Source organism: Castor canadensis, chromosome 5, assembly GCF_047511655.1.
Source record: "Castor canadensis chromosome 5, mCasCan1.hap1v2, whole genome shotgun sequence".
Taxonomy (NCBI): domain Eukaryota; kingdom Metazoa; phylum Chordata; class Mammalia; order Rodentia; family Castoridae; genus Castor; species Castor canadensis.
The window spans coordinates 2,110,161-2,127,646 of record NC_133390.1 but is presented as its reverse complement, the minus strand read 5'-3'; the positions used below and the strand labels follow the sequence as shown (position 1 = coordinate 2,127,646).

At 55.0% G+C, this 17,486-nt stretch overlaps 1 protein-coding gene across 1 annotated transcript; it reads left to right on the top strand.

The window, feature by feature from the left end:
- The first annotated feature begins 329 nt into the window (after positions 1-329).
- Pwp2 (PWP2 small subunit processome component) lies at positions 330-17,165 on the top strand. The gene is made up of 21 exons (XM_074072538.1): positions 330-484; positions 2,161-2,273; positions 3,321-3,415; positions 3,682-3,781; positions 3,973-4,116; positions 4,864-4,999; positions 5,212-5,432; positions 6,950-7,093; positions 7,346-7,416; positions 8,011-8,147; positions 8,652-8,800; positions 8,959-9,106; positions 9,267-9,417; positions 10,111-10,291; positions 12,138-12,285; positions 13,047-13,155; positions 13,828-13,893; positions 14,736-14,954; positions 15,048-15,198; positions 15,344-15,418; positions 16,571-17,165. Exons 1-21 carry the CDS (start codon positions 467-469, stop codon positions 16,758-16,760), a joined length of 2,766 nt encoding a protein of 921 aa, XP_073928639.1. The 5' UTR covers positions 330-466; the 3' UTR covers positions 16,761-17,165.
- The last annotated feature ends 321 nt before the right edge of the window (positions 17,166-17,486 follow it).

The window sequence follows — 17,486 nt, the reverse complement described above, 5'->3', positions numbered from 1 at the left end:
AATTTTGGGGGAAACTGGGGATTTTCCATGACTTCCTATCTCAGGACCTGGACAGCTGAGCTCCCGGGGCTGTCACCACCGCGGACACCCGTTTAGTGCAAGTCTCTTTTTTGGGAGCAGCTCCCAAGCCGGAGCATTCCGCCGCTGCACCGTGCCGCCCTCCGCGCCTGCGCAGTACCCTGCGCGGGGAGAGAAGGGGGCGTGGCCGAGGCGTGGCGGGGCTGCAGAGGTTCTTCCGAGCGCGAGCCCTCAGCCCTCCTGCGCCGGAAGTGTGCGCCGTGAGTGCCGGTCCGCAGCCAGATCCGGAAGTGTGCGCCGTGAGTGCCGGTCCGCAGCCAGATCCGGAAGTGTGCGCCGTGAGTGCCGGTCCGTGGCCAGATCCGGAAGTGTGTGTCGAGAGTGCCGGTCCGCGGCCCCCACCCGCAAGTGTGTGCGCGAGCTCTGAGGCACGTGTGCTGCCGCCGGGATGAAGTTCGCTTACCGGGTGAGCGCGGGCGCTGGGTGACACTAGCGAGGCTTCTGGTCCGCCCGAGCCCTGTGGCGGGCCGGAGTGGACGCGCCCCGTGCTAGCTGGGGACACCGCGGCCGCCTTTCTCTGGACCCGGGCCGGGGGTGGGTCTAGGAGGATCGCGGTTCGTTTTCGAACGGGAGGCAGCCGGGCTTGAAGCGGGGAGCGATGCTGAGGAGGGAGGAAGCCGTTTGGCGGGTGGGCAGAGAAGGGACAGGAGGCCAGAGAGGGGCAGCCCGGTGAGCTTGGGGAAGTGTAGGTGTGAGCCGTGGTTCCGAGGCCGGCGAGGGGATCGTTCTGTCGGCTGAGAGCCAGGTGAGACTTGGGCTCACGACCGTGACCGGAGCATCTCTGCAGCATTTGAAACGCCGGCTTGTTCAGGAAGCACTGGTGGGTTTTCCACTCCCCGCATGTTTGTCCCAGTGCTCGAAGGCCTTGCACCGAGTCACATCAGGTGCCCCCAGCCCTTCCCATTTGGGATTTTTCTCCCTGATGAGGCCCAGCTCCTTCCAGGCTGGGCCTGTGATTCTGCTCCATCAGCCCTGCTGCTGGGCCCAACCTGCCTCACATGCCTATCCAGACAACCCCGTGCTGGCCCTGAAAGTGCTCCTCCTCTGCGTCCTCCAACACCAAATGCAACACCATACCCAGCTCCTCACAGGGCCTCCAGTCCTTGAAGCAGTGCACACTGAATGTGTCTCAGAGCTTGGCTGCTGACCATTTAAAACCCCAGATCCTGGAACGTGCTCACTGAGGTTCCAGCTCAGAAACTTAAGCAGCCTCCCACCACCTTTTCAGAAGCCGCTCCTGACCAGGCTGCAGGGATGTGCTGTGTTCGCACTTCCCATTGAATTTTTATTTCTCATACCACTTTGTGCTGGACGTAGGACACAGGTGTAGGTGTCCGAGCACTCGACAGCATCTACTGTTTAGTGAGTGCTTGTGTTGGTAGGACCCTGGCCCAGAACACGGATACATGGAGCCATGGGTGCTCCTGTTTCACTGTTGCAGGTTTTTTCTTCCTGTAACACGGATTGCCTTCTTTGCTGGCAGAAGTGTCCTGTCTTGGGAGTTTCTTACCCCTGGCTGAGATCCATAGGCTTTTGAGAATTGGGTTCATTTCTTCCTGTTTCTGCCTGGAAAGTGTCACCTGTGTTGAACAGGGACCCTGCACTGGGCCTGCTGTGACACCTCTGCCTTGATGCTCACATTGCCATTTTCAAGGAATCAAGACTCTCTCTCTCTCTCTCTCTTTTTTGTTCTCTCTCTCATTTTTCTTTCTTTCTTTTTTTTCTTTTGGGGTGGTGGTACTGGGGGTTGAACTCGGAGTCTTGCTCTTGCTAGGCAGGCACTTGACACTTGAAGCCACGCACCCAGGCCTTTTTGCTTTTACGTATTTTTTGACTAGGGTCTCAGTTTACACCAGGCTGGCCTGTACCATGTTCCTCCTATTATGCTTGCTGGATAGGTGGGATGACAGGCACATGCCACTATGCCCAGCTTTTGGTTGAGATGGGGTCTCGCCAGCATTTTGCCTGAGCAGGCCTCAAACCTGGTTTCACCTCCCAAGTAGCTGGAATTATTAGGTGTGAGCCACTGTGCCCACCCCAAACTATTTTCTTCATGTTAAGACAGCTTCATTCTCTTTTCAGTTTTCAAATTTGTTGGGTACAGTTTATCGATGTGGAGACTTACATTTCACATGTGATGGAAACTCAGTTATCAGTCCTGTGGGGAATAGAGTCACCGTGTTTGATCTTAAGAAGTGAGTATGCCAAAGCAGTAACTTTGGGCTTTGCATGAAGACTGACCATCTTCCTCGCCTTGCTTTTGTGATACATCTGCCAGTTAAAGTGGCCTGAGAGGGCTACAGGATTTAGTGAGGTCAGCTGGTCAGAAGTGGAAGTTGCTTCCAGGTTCTTTGTTCTTCACTCTCCTGTCTTAGCTAGGGCCCTTGCATCTAGGATGCTGACGTTACCCTTTAAAGTGAAACTGTGCTTCATTTGTCTCAATTTCCTGGGAAGGGACCTAACTCCCATGGAAGCAATGGTGGGCAGGAGGTATGGTTCAAGGTTAGCACATCTCCATCAGAGGGGCATCCCACGGCCAGGGGTGCTGGGGGTGTTGAAGCCACCACAGACCTTCCTCGGGAGCCCTGATGCTCCCTGGTGTCCCCATTTGATGGCAGGTCTAGAATGGCTAGCTTGGCAGCTGAGGGTAGTTTGCTTGTTCCAGTTTAGCTGTTCTGAGCAAATGCATAGCTCCCTTCCTGTCTTGTCAAAGGGAAGGACTCGGCTCTTTTGGAGACCACTATGGTCTGTCTTGCTCTGCAGCTGCAGCTGGATGCCCCTGGGCCTCATTTTCCCTGACTGTAGATGGAACAGCAGTGGTACTGCTGCTGGGTTGTGAGAACTGTTACCATTTTGTTTAAAGAATGTCTCATGAACATTCCAGGGGAAGGAGGTGTCCTTGAAGAAAATTTGGACAATATGATCATGAAGCTAGAGCCTAGTTCTAACACTGAAGATGCCCTGTTGCTACTGCCTGCTTTTCTCTTTCCACACATTTTCCCATTTAAAAAAAAAGTACTTGCCGCCGTGGTCATTGTCCTTCTCTTGCCAAACTTCCTTCTCTAGGGACTCTTGTATCCGGGGGACGTGGGAGGGGTTGGATGGCTGGTGAACTCTGGTGCCAGTGATGTGGCCCACACCCCGTGGAGAGGGATCACTGCTGGGCCACCTGTGGGTGGCCCCTGACTCCCTTGTCTGCTGACAGGAGACCCACTGTGCACTTGTTTTTTTTTTTTTCTCAGCAACAGATCTGACACACTGCCCCTGGCCACTAGGTACAACATCAAGTGTGTGGGACTGTCCCCTGATGGCCGCCTTGCCATCATTGTTGATGAAGGTGATTACCTGCATTTCAGGGGAAGGAGGGGGAGGGGCGCGAGAGTGTCAGGAAGCAAAGTCAGGTCCATGGGGAGCAGGGTGTCCTCTGCGTGGTGTGCTAGTGGCCAGGGTGGAAGTCAACCTTACAGCCTTTGGGGCTGCAGTACAGGGCCCCAGGTAGACATGCACAGCACCTTCCCATGTTTCAACTGTGCACATAGGGCGAGTGTGCCATGTCTGTGTCGGGGTCTTGGGGGCTGCGGGTCACACTCTGGCCTCTTTCAGGGGGTGCTGCACTGCTGGTCAGCCTGGTCTGCAGATCAGTGCTGCACCAGTTCCACTTCAAAGGTTCTGTGCACAGCGTCTCCTTCTCTCCTGATGGCAGGTAAGGATGGTCGGTTCCTTCACAGTCGGGTTTGGGGTAGTCAACCTCTGGCATTGGCAGCCCCTGCCCTTCAGACTCCCTCCTGCAGGAGAAGAGGCAGCACTCAGGGCAGTAGGCTGGGTCTCGAGGCTCTGAGCTCTCTTGGGCCGTCATTGGCCCTGATTGTTGCTGTGTTCCTATTTCTTTTGTAGGAAATTTGTGGTCACAAAGGGCAACATCGCTCAGATGTACCATGCCCCTGGGAAGAAGCGAGAGTTCAATGCATTTGTCCTTGACAAAACCTACTTCGGCCCGTATGATGAGACCACATGCATTGACTGGACGGATGACTCCAGGTGAGGCTGGGGAGCCACCAGTGACCATCTCTGCAGAGAAAATGGCTCCTGCTCGTACGCTGGGGTTGTATTTTAAAATGTCCAATGATCCCTGCCTGAAGCTAGTGCTACCCATCGCAGCAGGAACAGGCAGCTGGCTCCAGGTCAAGTCTGCTTGCCTGTGCCTTTGTCACTGGAAACTAGTGACAGAGTCTCGTCTTCATAGAAGTGAGGGTTATGACATAGTTTGTCACCAAACGCAGGCCAGTCATGCTGTCAGGAGCAACCTAGAGCTACCAAGGCTTCTTCTCAGCCACTGTGCTCTGCCACACAAGAGAGGCTGGTGCTGGTATGGCTCTGGCCACTGGACCTGCGTGGTTTCTGCATCAAGGCCTGGTCGCCAGTGAGAGGAGAATGAAGACTGTGTTTGTCAGCATGCTGAGCCTGGGCCAGGCCATCACATGGCCAAGCTGTCCTGCCTCTGTATGGTGACACTCCAAGTCCCACAGTCTGACTACCTGTATGGGGAACAGTTTGCTTGGATTGGGGTCTCAGGCTGCATCGGGGGGTGTGAGGAGCTGGCTCCTGTCCCCAGAGGGGATACTTGTTGTGGGCCACCTTCCCTGTGCATGGAGGGTCTGAGCCTGCCTGGGAGACCCTTACCAGGGGATCAGGTGGTGTCTTAAAGCTCCTTTTGGAGGGCTGCAGATGACCATGAGGGTGGGAGTGCTGGGCCTCAAGCCCTGACAGCTCCTCTTCCTGTTCTAGGTGCTTTGTGGTTGGGAGCAAGGACATGTCCACCTGGGTGTTTGGAGCTGAGCGCTGGGACAACCTCATCTACTACGCGCTTGGGGGACACAAGGATGCCATCGTGGCCTGCTTCTTTGAGTCCAACAGCCTGGACGTATGTCCTGTGCCTGAGATCATTAGCCCAGCGACATCACCAAGGAATGACCTAGGGGCTGGGCTTCAGGTCCCCTTCTTGAGCATCTGCTGCTTCTCCCAGCTGCCTGGGAACCTTTGGGGACTAACAGTAGCCACTCTGCTCAGCTCACAGGGGGATTTTAGTGGAGTGGCACCCAAAAGCCCACACTCAGCTTGGTGCTTCCCTTGTAGCTGTACTCCATTAGCCAGGACGGAGCCCTGTGTGTGTGGCAGTGTGACACGCCTCCAGAAGGCCTGAAGCTGAAGGCTCCCACGGGCTGGAAGGCAGACCTGCTGAGGCGAGAAGAAGAAGAGGAGGAGGAGGAGGGAGAGAGAGAGACCACCATCCGGGGCAAGGCCACTCCAGCTGAGGAGGAGAAGACCGGAAAAGTGAAGTACTCACGGCTGGCCAAGTAGGTCTCCAGGATGGCGGCTGCCTGGGTGTTATGCTCCTGCAGAGGGCTCTCCACCCTTAGGAGCTACACAAGGGGTCCTTGGGGCTGAGGCCCTGGAGGTCTGTGGACTTGGATTTGATACTCCTTGAGTGCTTGGGGTATTGAGACCCAGAACTCAGAAAACCTGATGCTGCCTCTGGTCCAAGCTGTCTGTGGCTTGGACCAGGGGCTGGTAAGTCGTTCAGAGGAAGAAAGCAGGACTGGAGGGAGTAGGAGGACAGGCACTTCAAGCACAGCAGGAAGGTTTGTGGCTCTGCCAGCTCCTGTGCTGCTTGGTGTGGGAGAGGCCTCAGCCTTGGGGATGCAGGGGCAGCAGGGGCAGCGATGTGCTCCAGCACAAGCCATGGAATCTCATGGGATGAGAAATGAGTGTACAGAAAGCTGGGGGCAGCCAGGCGCTGAGCTGGGGCTCCAAGTGCTTTGTTTGCTTTAGACCTAAAAGCCAGGGACAGCCTCGATTGTACAGACCTGGAAGACGGCCACACCCAGCCTTACGCCCCCATGGCTGCCCATCTTGCCCCTTTCCAAGCTGAACCAGCTGAGAAGCTGTCCTGGACCTGGAGTGCAGGGAGTTGGCCCCACTTCTGGCCATGTGAGGAAGCTGGTCGTTGTCACCTAAGAATAAGGTTACCAGCTGTGGGTAGCCAGGCAGTGCCCATAACCTGCCCTCCTATATGGGTGGTTTAGCCTGGACCCTCCATTCAGCAGTTATTTGGCACCCACTGTGTGCTGGGCCTTGGTCTTAGAGGTGGAACACATCACCACTCTTATGAGGCTTCTTCCCAGTTGAGAGAAGTGGAGGGACTGTGTGGCCCTTTAGGGTGACAGATGGCAGTACAGTGGGGTATGGGTGAGGAAAAGGTGTCCATAGTCAGGTATGTTCTGGAGAGTCCCATGCTTCGGGTGGAAGCTGATATGAGGGAGAGAAGAGGACAGAATTTTGGAGGGAGGCTGGGGCAGCCAGACTGGGCTGGACTTAGGGGTGTTGGGTTGTGTAGGAGCTAAAGACATGACAGGTGGGGAGGACCAGCTGGGCCTAGGGGTGTGGGGGGGGGGGATTGCTAGAGCAGGTCTGCATGGACTTAGCCTGTGGGGGCTACAGGATCCCTCCAGCTGGCCCCATCCTGGTTGGGGAGCACTGACTGGGCAGGGGCTGCTGATGCTGATGTGGAGGGAGGGAGGCACAGGGAGGCAGGTCTGGGGAGACTCTTCAGGGTCACCTTCGTGTGTGATCGGAGCAGGGGCCATTTAGAGGAGGTGGAGGCCCTGGCAGGAAGCAACCGCAGTGCAGACTACCACTGTTTCTGGCCTGGTGGGAGTGGGGTCCTAAGGTTGTCCTGGGGTCCAGAGCTTTGGGATGGAGCAGAATGAGCACGGGCTGTAGGTGCAGCCTGGATGCAGCCAACTGAGGTGGGCAGGGGACAGGTCCACCACCTCATTGTCCTCCCCTTACGGTGCTCCACCTGTCAATTCAGGTACTTTTTCAATAAAGAAGGAGACTTTAACAACCTGACAGCTGCGGCATATCATAAGAAGATTCACCTCTTGGTCACGGGTTTTGCTTCCGGAATCTTCCATCTGCATGAGCTCCCGGAGTTCAACCTCATCCATTCCCTGAGGTGAGTCCTTGCTCTGGAATTTTGTATGCATCCCAGGCCTGGATGTTCTCTGGGATCTTGGCATTTTCACTTTTTGTCCGTGTGTTTTTCTTTCTGTTCTTCATCTTTGGAATGTAAGGAAATTTAAAATGCTGGTTCCGCAGGTTGCTTAGGTTGCAGGAGGGACTGCCAGGCATGGGTGGCCCCTCATGCCTGGGCCCTGGGCGGGATGGATTTTCCTCTGCTCACCCTGTCTAATGCTTTTCTGCTCAGCATCTCAGATCAGAGGATAGCCTCAGTCGCCATCAACAGCTCCGGGGACTGGATTGCCTTTGGCTGCTCAGGTGCGTTTTCTATAGCTATAGAAACAGAACCTCCTGAAGAAAACGTGCCTGAGGTTCAGCCCCGCTCAGGGCAGAGAGCTGGGCTGCAGCCAGAGCAGACCACTGAGACTGACCAGCCTGACCATGGCCTTCTCTTGGCCGGCGTTCTAGGGAAAGTGGCCTCCCATGGCCTGTTCTGAGCAGGACCAGAGCAGCTCTGGGGTGGCTCACGTGTCAAGGGATATTCAGTGAAGTTTCCAGAATAATTATTCCTCTAAACCTGAGGCCCATGGCTTTTTACTAGAATTCCCATCCCATCAGCAACTCCTTGAATGGTGCCTTGGCCCTTGCCTTTGGAGGGCCGCAGCAGGTGCTTGCATCCCTGCCCAGCTATGCCGTAGCCACCTGCTGGGTGGAAGCTGTCCCACTCCCCGGGCCTCCTACCGCCCGTGCTTCCAGCAGTGGGGGTGATTTGGTACAAGGGAGGCCCAGACCTGGCTGAGGCAGAGCTGCAGGATTAGATGGACATCCTGCACCGTACTGAGTATAAAGGCTGGGCCCTTTCTTTCTTGGGTGGGTGTCTGAGCTGTGTGTTTTGCTCACCTGTGCCCACAGGCTTGGGCCAGCTGCTGGTCTGGGAGTGGCAGAGTGAGTCCTACGTGCTCAAGCAGCAGGGTCACTTCAACAGCATGGTGTCACTGGCCTATTCTCCTGATGGGCAGTACATTGTCACTGGAGGGGACGACGGCAAGGTGGGCACTCGGGTGCTTTGTTAGACCAAGCTGGGTTTCTGGAATGATTTTAGCCATTTAGTGGTTTTTTTGTGTGTGTGCGTGGTAATGGGGTTTGAACTCAGGGCCTACACCTTGAGCCACTCCACCAGCCCTTTTTTGTGATGGGTTTTTTTTTTTTTTTTTGAGCTCGGGTCTCATGAACTATTTTTCTTGGGCTAGCTTTGATCCGTGATCCTCCTGATCTCTGCCTCCTGAGTAGCTAGGATTACAGGTGTGAGCTACTGGTGCCCGGCTTTTAGTGGAATTTATATGGGGAGGGTTGGGTGTCCAAGATGTATTATGGTGCTAGCAAGCAGCTAGCTGGTACTTGCTGGGCTGCCTCGGTTACGTCTCTTCCAGCCACTGGAGGTGACAGGAGGCTATAAAGGGCAGACGGTCTCCTCAGGCCTCAGGGGCAGTGAGGGGGCATGGGCACAGGTTCTGGATAGCTGTGTTCATGGCTTCCTGACACTTCTACCACAGGTCAAGGTGTGGAACACGCTCAGTGGCTTCTGCTTCATCACTTTCACAGAGCACTCCAGTGGTGTCACTGGCGTGACATTTACTGCCACTGGCCATGTCATCGTGACCTCATCCATGGATGGCACCGTGCGAGCCTTTGACCTTCACAGGTGAGGGCCTCCCTCTGCGGTCAAGGGCGCCAGGTTGTGTGGGAGGTGCAAGGTGGGGGAGAGGCAGAGGGCAAAGCCGCGGCCCAGCTGCCTTTGCAGTTGAGAGCTATGGAGTCTAGTGCAGGGTACTGAGCGTGGCGCTCTTACTGTCCCGGCAGGTACCGAAACTTTCGCACCTTCACATCTCCCCGCCCCACCCAGTTCTCCTGCGTGGCTGTTGACTCAAGCGGGGAGATTGTCTCTGCAGGAGCCCAGGACTCCTTCGAGATCTTTGTGTGGTCCATGCAGACAGGCAGGCTCCTTGATGTAAGAGCCGATTTGTCCCATGGGGCTGTGTTGTGAGGGCACTGGGGAGAGGCTGCAGCTCTGTGCTGTATGGGCTGATGTGCTGGCTGGAGCAGAGAACTGTCTCCTCCTGGCCAGGCTGCCCTGAGCTCTCTCACCTCCTCCTACCTCACTGCCATAGGTTTTGTCTGGCCATGAGGGACCTATTAGTGGTTTGTGTTTTAACCCAATGAAGTCCATACTGGCCAGTGCCTCCTGGGACAAGACGGTGCGCTTGTGGGACATGTTCGACAGCTGGCGAACCAAAGAGACGCTGGCCTTGACCTCTGATGGTGAGCTGTGCTGGGCTCAGCAGGGTGAGGGCGGAGGGATAGAGTCGAGTGCGTCGCCCAGCTCTGCTCTTCTTGAGCGCTCCTCCTCCGCAGTGTGCGTGTGATGCAGGCCCAGCTGAGGGAACAGTGCTGCCAAATCCGGCAGCCAGCAGCAGCCTGAGGTTGGCAGCATGGCCAGAGGCTCAGTCTACCATTGAGTCGCTTCGTGTCGGGCTGGGAGCCCTGGAGTCTTAGTTGGGCTCCAGTTGCTGCCTCTTCTGGCTGTTTTCTAGAACTGCCTTTGAGTTTAAGCATTATCTCCTAGCAAATGGTCTGTGTTCTGCTTGGGTTGCACCCCTAGGAGAAGTATGAAGCTGCTGTAGGGGTGCCTGGCTGCCCACTTCTTTCCTGGGGCTCTGCCTCTCCACCTGTCCCCATGCCCTAGTTCATCCCACATTCCTCTCAGAAGAGCCTTTGCTGTGACTCACCCATCAGCCTCACCTCCAGCCAGGCCATCCCCAGTCAGTCCTTGAAGCCCGATCTGCCTCATCTGACTGTGCCGTGCCCTCCGTGCCTGGCTGGTGTGTGCAGCACCCTTACCCACTACGGTTGGTGCTTCTCCTGGAGGAGCTTCCCATGCACCTGAGGGCACAGCCTGTGCAGGAGAGCCTGTCTCTGGAGCTCTCCTTTAGCCTGAGGCTTGTTTCTCTCCAGCTCTGGCTGTGACTTTTCGGCCTGATGGTGCAGAGTTGGCTGTGGCTACGTTAAACTCACAGATCACCTTCTGGGACCCTGAGAATGCTCTGCAGACCGGCTCCATCGAGGGCAGACACGACCTCAAGACAGGCAGGAAGGAGCTGGACAAGATCACGGCCAAACACTCAGCCAAGGGCAAGTGAGTGTCAGGACTCAGTCAACAGGGGCAGGGCTCTGGTGAGAGCATTGCAGAAGCCGCAGCTGTGTTGTGTTCATCTCCCCACCACATACACACACACTCTGTTAGCTGGTCGGGTGGGCAGACCTGGTCTCTTTGCCTGACCCAGGATCCCTGGGGCATGTTGCATGCAGCCTCCTCCTTTGTGGTCCTTATTCCTGAGACCACCAAGTTCCTGTGGGTGGAGGTAGGGGCTCCCTGCAGAAGAGAGGTTGCATCTGCAGTCCAGACTCCTATCACACCCAGTAGGGGGGCCTTGGATTTGCTGAATACATGCAGGCCAGTGGCCGAATCCTCTCCTTTGGTAAGAGTGAGCACTTAGCTCCTTCCACCTGCTCGTGGGCATAGCGCTCAGTCTCTGGGCTTGCCAGTGCAGACCGAGTCCCCATAGCTAGGCCCTGGGGACTGAGGGGCCTGTTCTGTAGAGGGAGTTGTCCTCCATGAGGAAGTACTGAGTCTGTCTTACAGGCTTCTGTGTGAATGAGTGCCTATTTTCAGCTCTGTCGGGTGTAGACCTGGGTCTGCAGTGGCCGCATTGCACATTGGTTGTGTTTACACCAATGTTCGCCACACGTGGAAAACATTCCCACCTGACCTGCACGAGAGCTCCCGTTTCTCCACATCCTCACCCACACTGGAGGGTTTTTATTTTTTAACTTTGTGATACTGGGGATGGAACCCAGAGCCTCTAGCATGCTAGGCAAGTGCTGTACCACTTGAGCCACACCTTTTTTTTTTTTTTTAATTAGAGCCCTTGTGGTGGGTGTGGGGTAGGTGGCTGTGGTTTTCACTCCCCTAGGGGTTCTAAAGTGCCTTTCCCCTACTGCTGGGCAGCTGGTAGATTCTGTGGAGAGGTGTCGTCCAGGTCTCTTGCCAGTTTTAAAATCAGGTAGTTTGCTGTGTGTTCAGTTGTGGGAGTTCTGGGTCCACAACACAAAATTTTGTTGGTGTGTGGCTTATTGATACTCCTGAAGAGCCACCTATTCAGATTTTGGTGGTGTTCTTTGACACAAGTTTTAAGTTTAGATGGCATCCTGTGTGTCTGGTCCTTGTTTTTTTTTTTTGCAATACTTGGGGACTTTGCACCTGCTGAGGTAGTGCTTTACCACTTAAGTCAACACCTCCAGCCCTTTTGCTCTTGGTTATTTTGGAGGTAAGGTCTCATTTTTGCCCAGGCCGTTCTGTACCACAGGCCTCCTATTTTCAAACTTCCTGCTGTCTCTGGGATGACAGGTGTGACCATGCCCAGCTTTTTCTGTTGAAATAGGGTCTTAGGGACTTACTTTGTTTGTGAGGCCTGGAACTGTGATCCTTCTGATCTCAGCTTCCAGGGTAACTGGGATCACAGGCATGAGCCACTGTACCTGACTTGTACACTGTTGTCATATCTGGGAAATCATTGGCCGACCTGAGGTCACTGCATGAGTTATGGCCCACAGGGCAGCCAGGGCCTGTTCCTGCGTGCTGCAGGACTGGAAGACCCTACTGAGAGGCTGTGGAGGGTTGGTGGTAGGTGGGATGCTTTTTGTGCACACATGGATGCTAGCCATGTGGTCCTGTCCTGCCTTCTGGCCGCCTCAGGTAGTTCCTTCCTCTCAGTTGGCACCATCTTGGAAGGGAGCAGGTATGTGCACCTCTGGAGGTCGTGGGTGTAACTGACTTGCTAAGGTTAGGCAGGGACCCTTGAAAGATATCAGTGAGGGGAGTCTGCACTTTCCTGGGTGTTTGGTGTAGGGTCTCCTACCCCTTCAAGTTGGTTTCAAATTGCCCTTGGTATGGCTCTTCAGTTCCTGTATTCTCCGCCCAGGGCCTTCACCACACTGTGCTACTCTGCGGATGGCCAGAACATCCTGGCAGGGGGCATGTCCAAGTTTGTGTGCCTGTACCACGTCCGGGAGCAGATCCTGGTGAAGAGGTTTGAGCTTTCCTGCAACCTCTCTCTGGATGCTATGGAGGTGAGCAGCAATGCCGGACCCTGGACAGGCTGTGAGATGGCCTGTGGCCGTGCCTGAGTGTAAGGCCTGGGCTGATCCAACTGCCCAGTAGAGCCTGGCATCTTCCCTGCCTTCACGGTTGGCTGGGCAGGTAGCTCTGAGTGTAGGAGTGTCCAGCATGCACTGGCTCTGGGGTAGACACTTTAGCCCCATAAGGGAGGGAACAAAGGAAGAGGGCTCTGGCAGGTCCTGCCCTGGCACAATTTTCTGCCTGCACCTGGGCTGTCTGGCTGCAGTGTAGGAGGGCCATGCCCTCATTGTCTCCACTGGTGTCTGCCCCCCTGCTGACCATGGCCCTGGCCCTGGCCCTTCCTCATACGCTGGCTCCCCCCGAAATACTAAGTGAGGGTAAAGGAGCAGCCAAGGCTTCTGGCAGACATGCAGAGTTGCCTGGGTTCATCTGCCCAGGCCCCACCATTGGGCAGGAGGCTTCTGTGCATGCCTGGAGCCAGCCACCCTCCTAACGATTTCTGGGAAAATCCAGAAATCACCTTCACATAGAAGACAGACATCCTACCATGGGTGAGAAACCATTCTTGAGATGCCAATGTGCAGGCGTGGGTCCAAGCAGGGCCCTGTGCCTCCACTGCAGTGGCCTTCATCCCTGCCCATTTGCAGCAGGCTTTGAAAGAAGGTTCTGTGGCCAGGGGCTCATTTACTGTTGGTGACACGTGGGCAAGAGGGAGATGTGAGTGAGGCATCCAGGGCTTCTGCTGTTCTAGGAATTTCTGAACCGAAGAAAGATGACGGAATTTGGCAACCTGGCACTTATTGACCAAGATGCTGGAGAAGAAAACGGTGTTGCAATTCCATTGCCAGGCGTCAAGAAAGGTAAGCAGAGGTCCCTCTGTATTCTCTTCTGTTTCCTCAGCTGGGCTGCAGTTCATGGAGTCAGTGATGTTTTGCTGAAAGTTAGGGCACCTGGAGAAGATCCAACAATAAGGTGCTGGGTGGCCCGCCCCTTCAGGCAGGAGAGGCCACTTGGGGCACAGGGTATATTAGAGGACCAGAGTGCCTTTGCCTCATAGGTGTTCTATGACTCAGACCACCCGGGTCCCAGGTAGACTGTCATGATGAGTATCCGCCGTTCAAAAAGCCAGATGCTTCCATGTAGGCCTTAGGACCTGTGTTGAACACAGTGGGTTCAGCCTGGGTTGGGTGAGGGCCTGCTAGACCAGAAGAACTGTGTGTTGACCAGGCTGGACGTCCTCAGGACCCTGTGTTCCCAGGTCTTATCCACTGGTACACAGTCCCATGGAGATCAGCAGTACTTGGACAGCCTCAGAAGCCATACAGGTTGTCTTTTGGGCCAGCAAAGAGGCTGGAAGTGCCTTTCCTGCCTGAACTTGGCACAGGGCCCAGTAGGCAGGGTCAGAGGCTGCTTTCTTGGTGGGTTCCTACGTCAACCCCTGGTCAGCACGGTGGACCTGAAGGGTGGCCTCCATTTGTCAGGTGAGCAACTGGGATTTGCTGCCCAGTAACAAGTCTGTTTTTTTATCCCAGGTGATATGAGTTCTCGCCACTTTAAACCTGAAATCAGGGTGACTTCACTGCGTTTCTCTCCCACTGGTGAGTCCTGGGTAATGGTTGTTGACCCTGATGGTATTGGGGCCTTTGTTAGAGGCAAGATCAGTCAGAGCTGCTGGCAGGCTGCGGACAGTGTTTTGTTCCTGTAAGGATGGGACACTGAACCTGCTAGCCACTGGTCACCCTTTTCCCTGAGGGTAGACAGCTGTGAAGTTCCAACCCCAGACATGATGAGCTGTGTCGGGAGGCTGGCCCTGCTTGTGGGTAACAGAATAGGTGCCCTTCACCTGGTCCAGGGCCATGCTGGGAGTTGCGCTCTGCCATCACCAAGTACAGGGCCTGTTGTGTGCACATTTCCCTTCACAGCAGAGCAGGGGGCTGTCAGCCAGTGCTCTCCAGCACAGATGGAGGGAACTGCAAGTGTGGAATAGCTCACATGTGTTGCCCTCGTGTGTTCTATGAACCAGCAGGCCATATCTGTCAGCCATCTAATTTTGTAACTCAGGTTTTTCTGAGACAGCGAAATTTGTTCATTCATGTATTTATGGCTGCCACCAGGCTTGACCAGCCATAATAGGGACGGTGTGTCCTGTAAAGCTGAAACTATCTGTCCTGAGAAGTTGGTTGGCTCCTGGTACAGGCAGTGGAGATGGGCATGTGCACGTGGCTCACAGGAGCACAGGGCAGCTCTGGGAGGACATCAGCAGAGGGAACCCAGCGGTGCCTTCCATTGGGTGGGTGGGGAGGAAGGAAGGCATCTGGTTCCCTTTTGTGTGCCAGTGTTTGGCCCAAGGCAACATATTTAGGACCTTTTATCTTCTAAAAAGTGGTGGGAAATGGTCTGTTTTAAATTTTGAGGAAGCCCGTCACTGCTCACTCCCCAGGGCGCTGCTGGGCAGCCACCAGCACGGAGGGGCTCCTCATCTTCTCCCTGGATGCCCAGATGCTCTTCGACCCATTTGAGCTGGACACTAGCGTCACTCCTGGATGTATTCGTGAGGCTCTGCGACAACAAGAGTTCACCCGGGCCATCCTCATGGCCTTCCGGCTCAACGAGAGGAAGCTGACACAGGAGGCCCTGGAGGCTGTGCCGCCAGACGAGAGTGAGCCAGGGGTACAGAGGGGCCAAGGTGTCACCATCTGTTCTCCTAATCTGAGTTCTTTGCAGAATAAGCATGGCTATTTTTCCATTTCAGTTGAAGTTGTCAGCACTTCTCTTCCTGAGGTTTATGTAGAGAAAGTACTTGAGTTTCTAGCTTCCTCCTTTGAAGCCTCCCGACACCTGGAATTCTACCTCATCTGGACACAGAAGCTGCTTATGACACACGGACAGAGGCTGAAGGCTAGGTAGGACTGTTCACCTGTGGCATGTGTTACTCACCCAACTGGTTGTGCTGGTGACAGGGAGACGTCACAGCAAATGCAGTGCGCACTGAGACCACACTGTCCCAGTCACTGTCATACACTGACACTGAGTATGCTTCCTTTCTAGGGCGGGGCAGCTGCTGCCTACAGTTCAGTTTCTTCAGAAGAGTCTGCAGCGACACCTGGACGATGTGGCTAAGCTGTACGTGTGGGGGGTGGGTGGGGACAGGGCTGGGCACACTGTCATCCTGTATCATCTGATTAGGGGCCAGAGGTTCTGGCATCAGAGGTGTGCATTCTCTCACCTGCCGGGATGAACTGAATCCATCTGCCCCCCTTGGTAGGACTTGGGGATGACCATCTTTAGTTGTGGCTGTTGCTATAGGAGAGCCACTATGAGCACTATCCACAGCTGGAGGAGATCGAGGTGGGAGGTGTGGTCAGGGCCCTTCCACCGCAGGAGGGCTGTGTCATCATAGTCCTGGAGTGTATAAGTCACCTGTATGGGCAGTAGGAGCTGGCTTGGGGGCCAGACAGCCTTGATTCCTCGGATGTGACGACTGCATACATGGGTTTCCCCAGCAGGAGAATGGGGATGGTGCTTGTGAGCGAACTATCCTAACATGCTCGGAACAGTGCTAGTCCACTCCTGCTCCTCCTTCAAGTTGTTTCTTGGTGGTCTGTGCACTTCTTGTCCCCAGATCCCTTTCCTTAAGCAGAGCCTGGGCTGTAAAGACAAAACTTGTCTGTCACTGAGCAGTTGTCAGGTGTCCTGGGTGGGCTTCTACAAGGCCTTTCCTCTGTTCATTTGTCCACGGTCCCTGGCCTGAGGCTTGCGTCTAGGCCCTGTGGTCCCATGGTCCTCTCATCCGAATCTAGAGCGAGCCCCTCCCCCTCCCACCTTTTCTTCCTCTATGTCCTGGCTGCCCCTGGAAAGCTGGGATTGGAGGGGCTGGGCTGGTTTGCAGTCTGCTTGGGGAGACTGTATAGTGCCCAGCCTTCCCCTGCTCCACTACTCTGTAGAAGAGGATGGTCCATCGCCTTTTAGGCTCGTTCCTTGTCTGGTGACTCAGTGCCAACACACCCATGCGCTGGCTTTGTATAGATTTGGGGAAGAGTAATGTGCATAGACTCACTTTACTGCGAGTGCAAGGTGTGGCTTTCCCTCTAACCTTTTCACCTCACATCTGCACCTTACCAGTGGTGCTGTGGGTGGTGATGGGGTGGCGTCTTTGTGCTGTGAGTGTGGGGAAATAACTGATGGAGAGGATCCCTCTCTGCGCTCTGAGTGACCGAAGAGGATGGAATGGAAAACGGTGAGTGCTTGCACTGACCTGGTGCCCTGTGCTAACAGCTGTGACTGGAACCGCTACAACATCCGGTATGCTCTAGCAGTTTCCAAGCAGCGAGGCATGAAACACACCCTGGAGCCATTGGGAACGGAGGAGGAGGAGGAGGAGGAGGAGGAGGCAGAAGCCTCTGATGAGGACAGTCTGCACCTGCTTGGAGGAGCTGGCGATGAAGAAGGAGGGATGCTGGTGTAGAGCTGCCCAATGGGTTCTGTTAAGACAGCCAAAGAGAACCAGTGGAGCCATTGTACTGCCTGTACCGAGGAAGTGTGAGGGGTCCAGAGGGCTCTGAGGTGCCACCATGAGGACTGGAGACCCGCCTTTCCTGTGAGTTGCACATGCAGCCCAGCAGTGAGCCAACTGGTCAGTGCCACATGGGTACATGTGTGCAGCAGGCCCAGGATGCTGGCAGTGTGGATGCCTGTAAACATTGCTTTTCCAAGAGGGAAACAGGCTCGCATTTGTGGGCCTTGAACTTTGTGTGAGAGTTATTTGTGTTTTTAATATGAAGCTCTAAGGATGTACCTAGGGATAAAACATGGGATTTTCTAAAACATGAAAACTGAGTCTAAACTCTGAATTAAAAATGTTTATAACATACCCTGAGTGTGAGAAACCAGGTGTCATGCTGGTGGGCAGGGAAGGGAGCATCTGTTGGACTCCGACCTGGGGAGGGTGTATGTGACAAGACCCCGGGGCCACCACCAGTCAGCTCTCCCAGGGAAGCTTGTTCAGGCCTACTGTGCTGGTCAGCACTGACCACACAGGAGGGGACAGCTCCTCCACCTCAGTGTGGCACTTCACCAATACTGCATGTGTGTGAGTGTGCATGTGTGTGGACGTGTATGTGCATATGTGTTCAGCCCAGCTTGTTGTTTACCAGCAGTGTGACCCACAGGTCACTGAATAGCTCCTGACTGA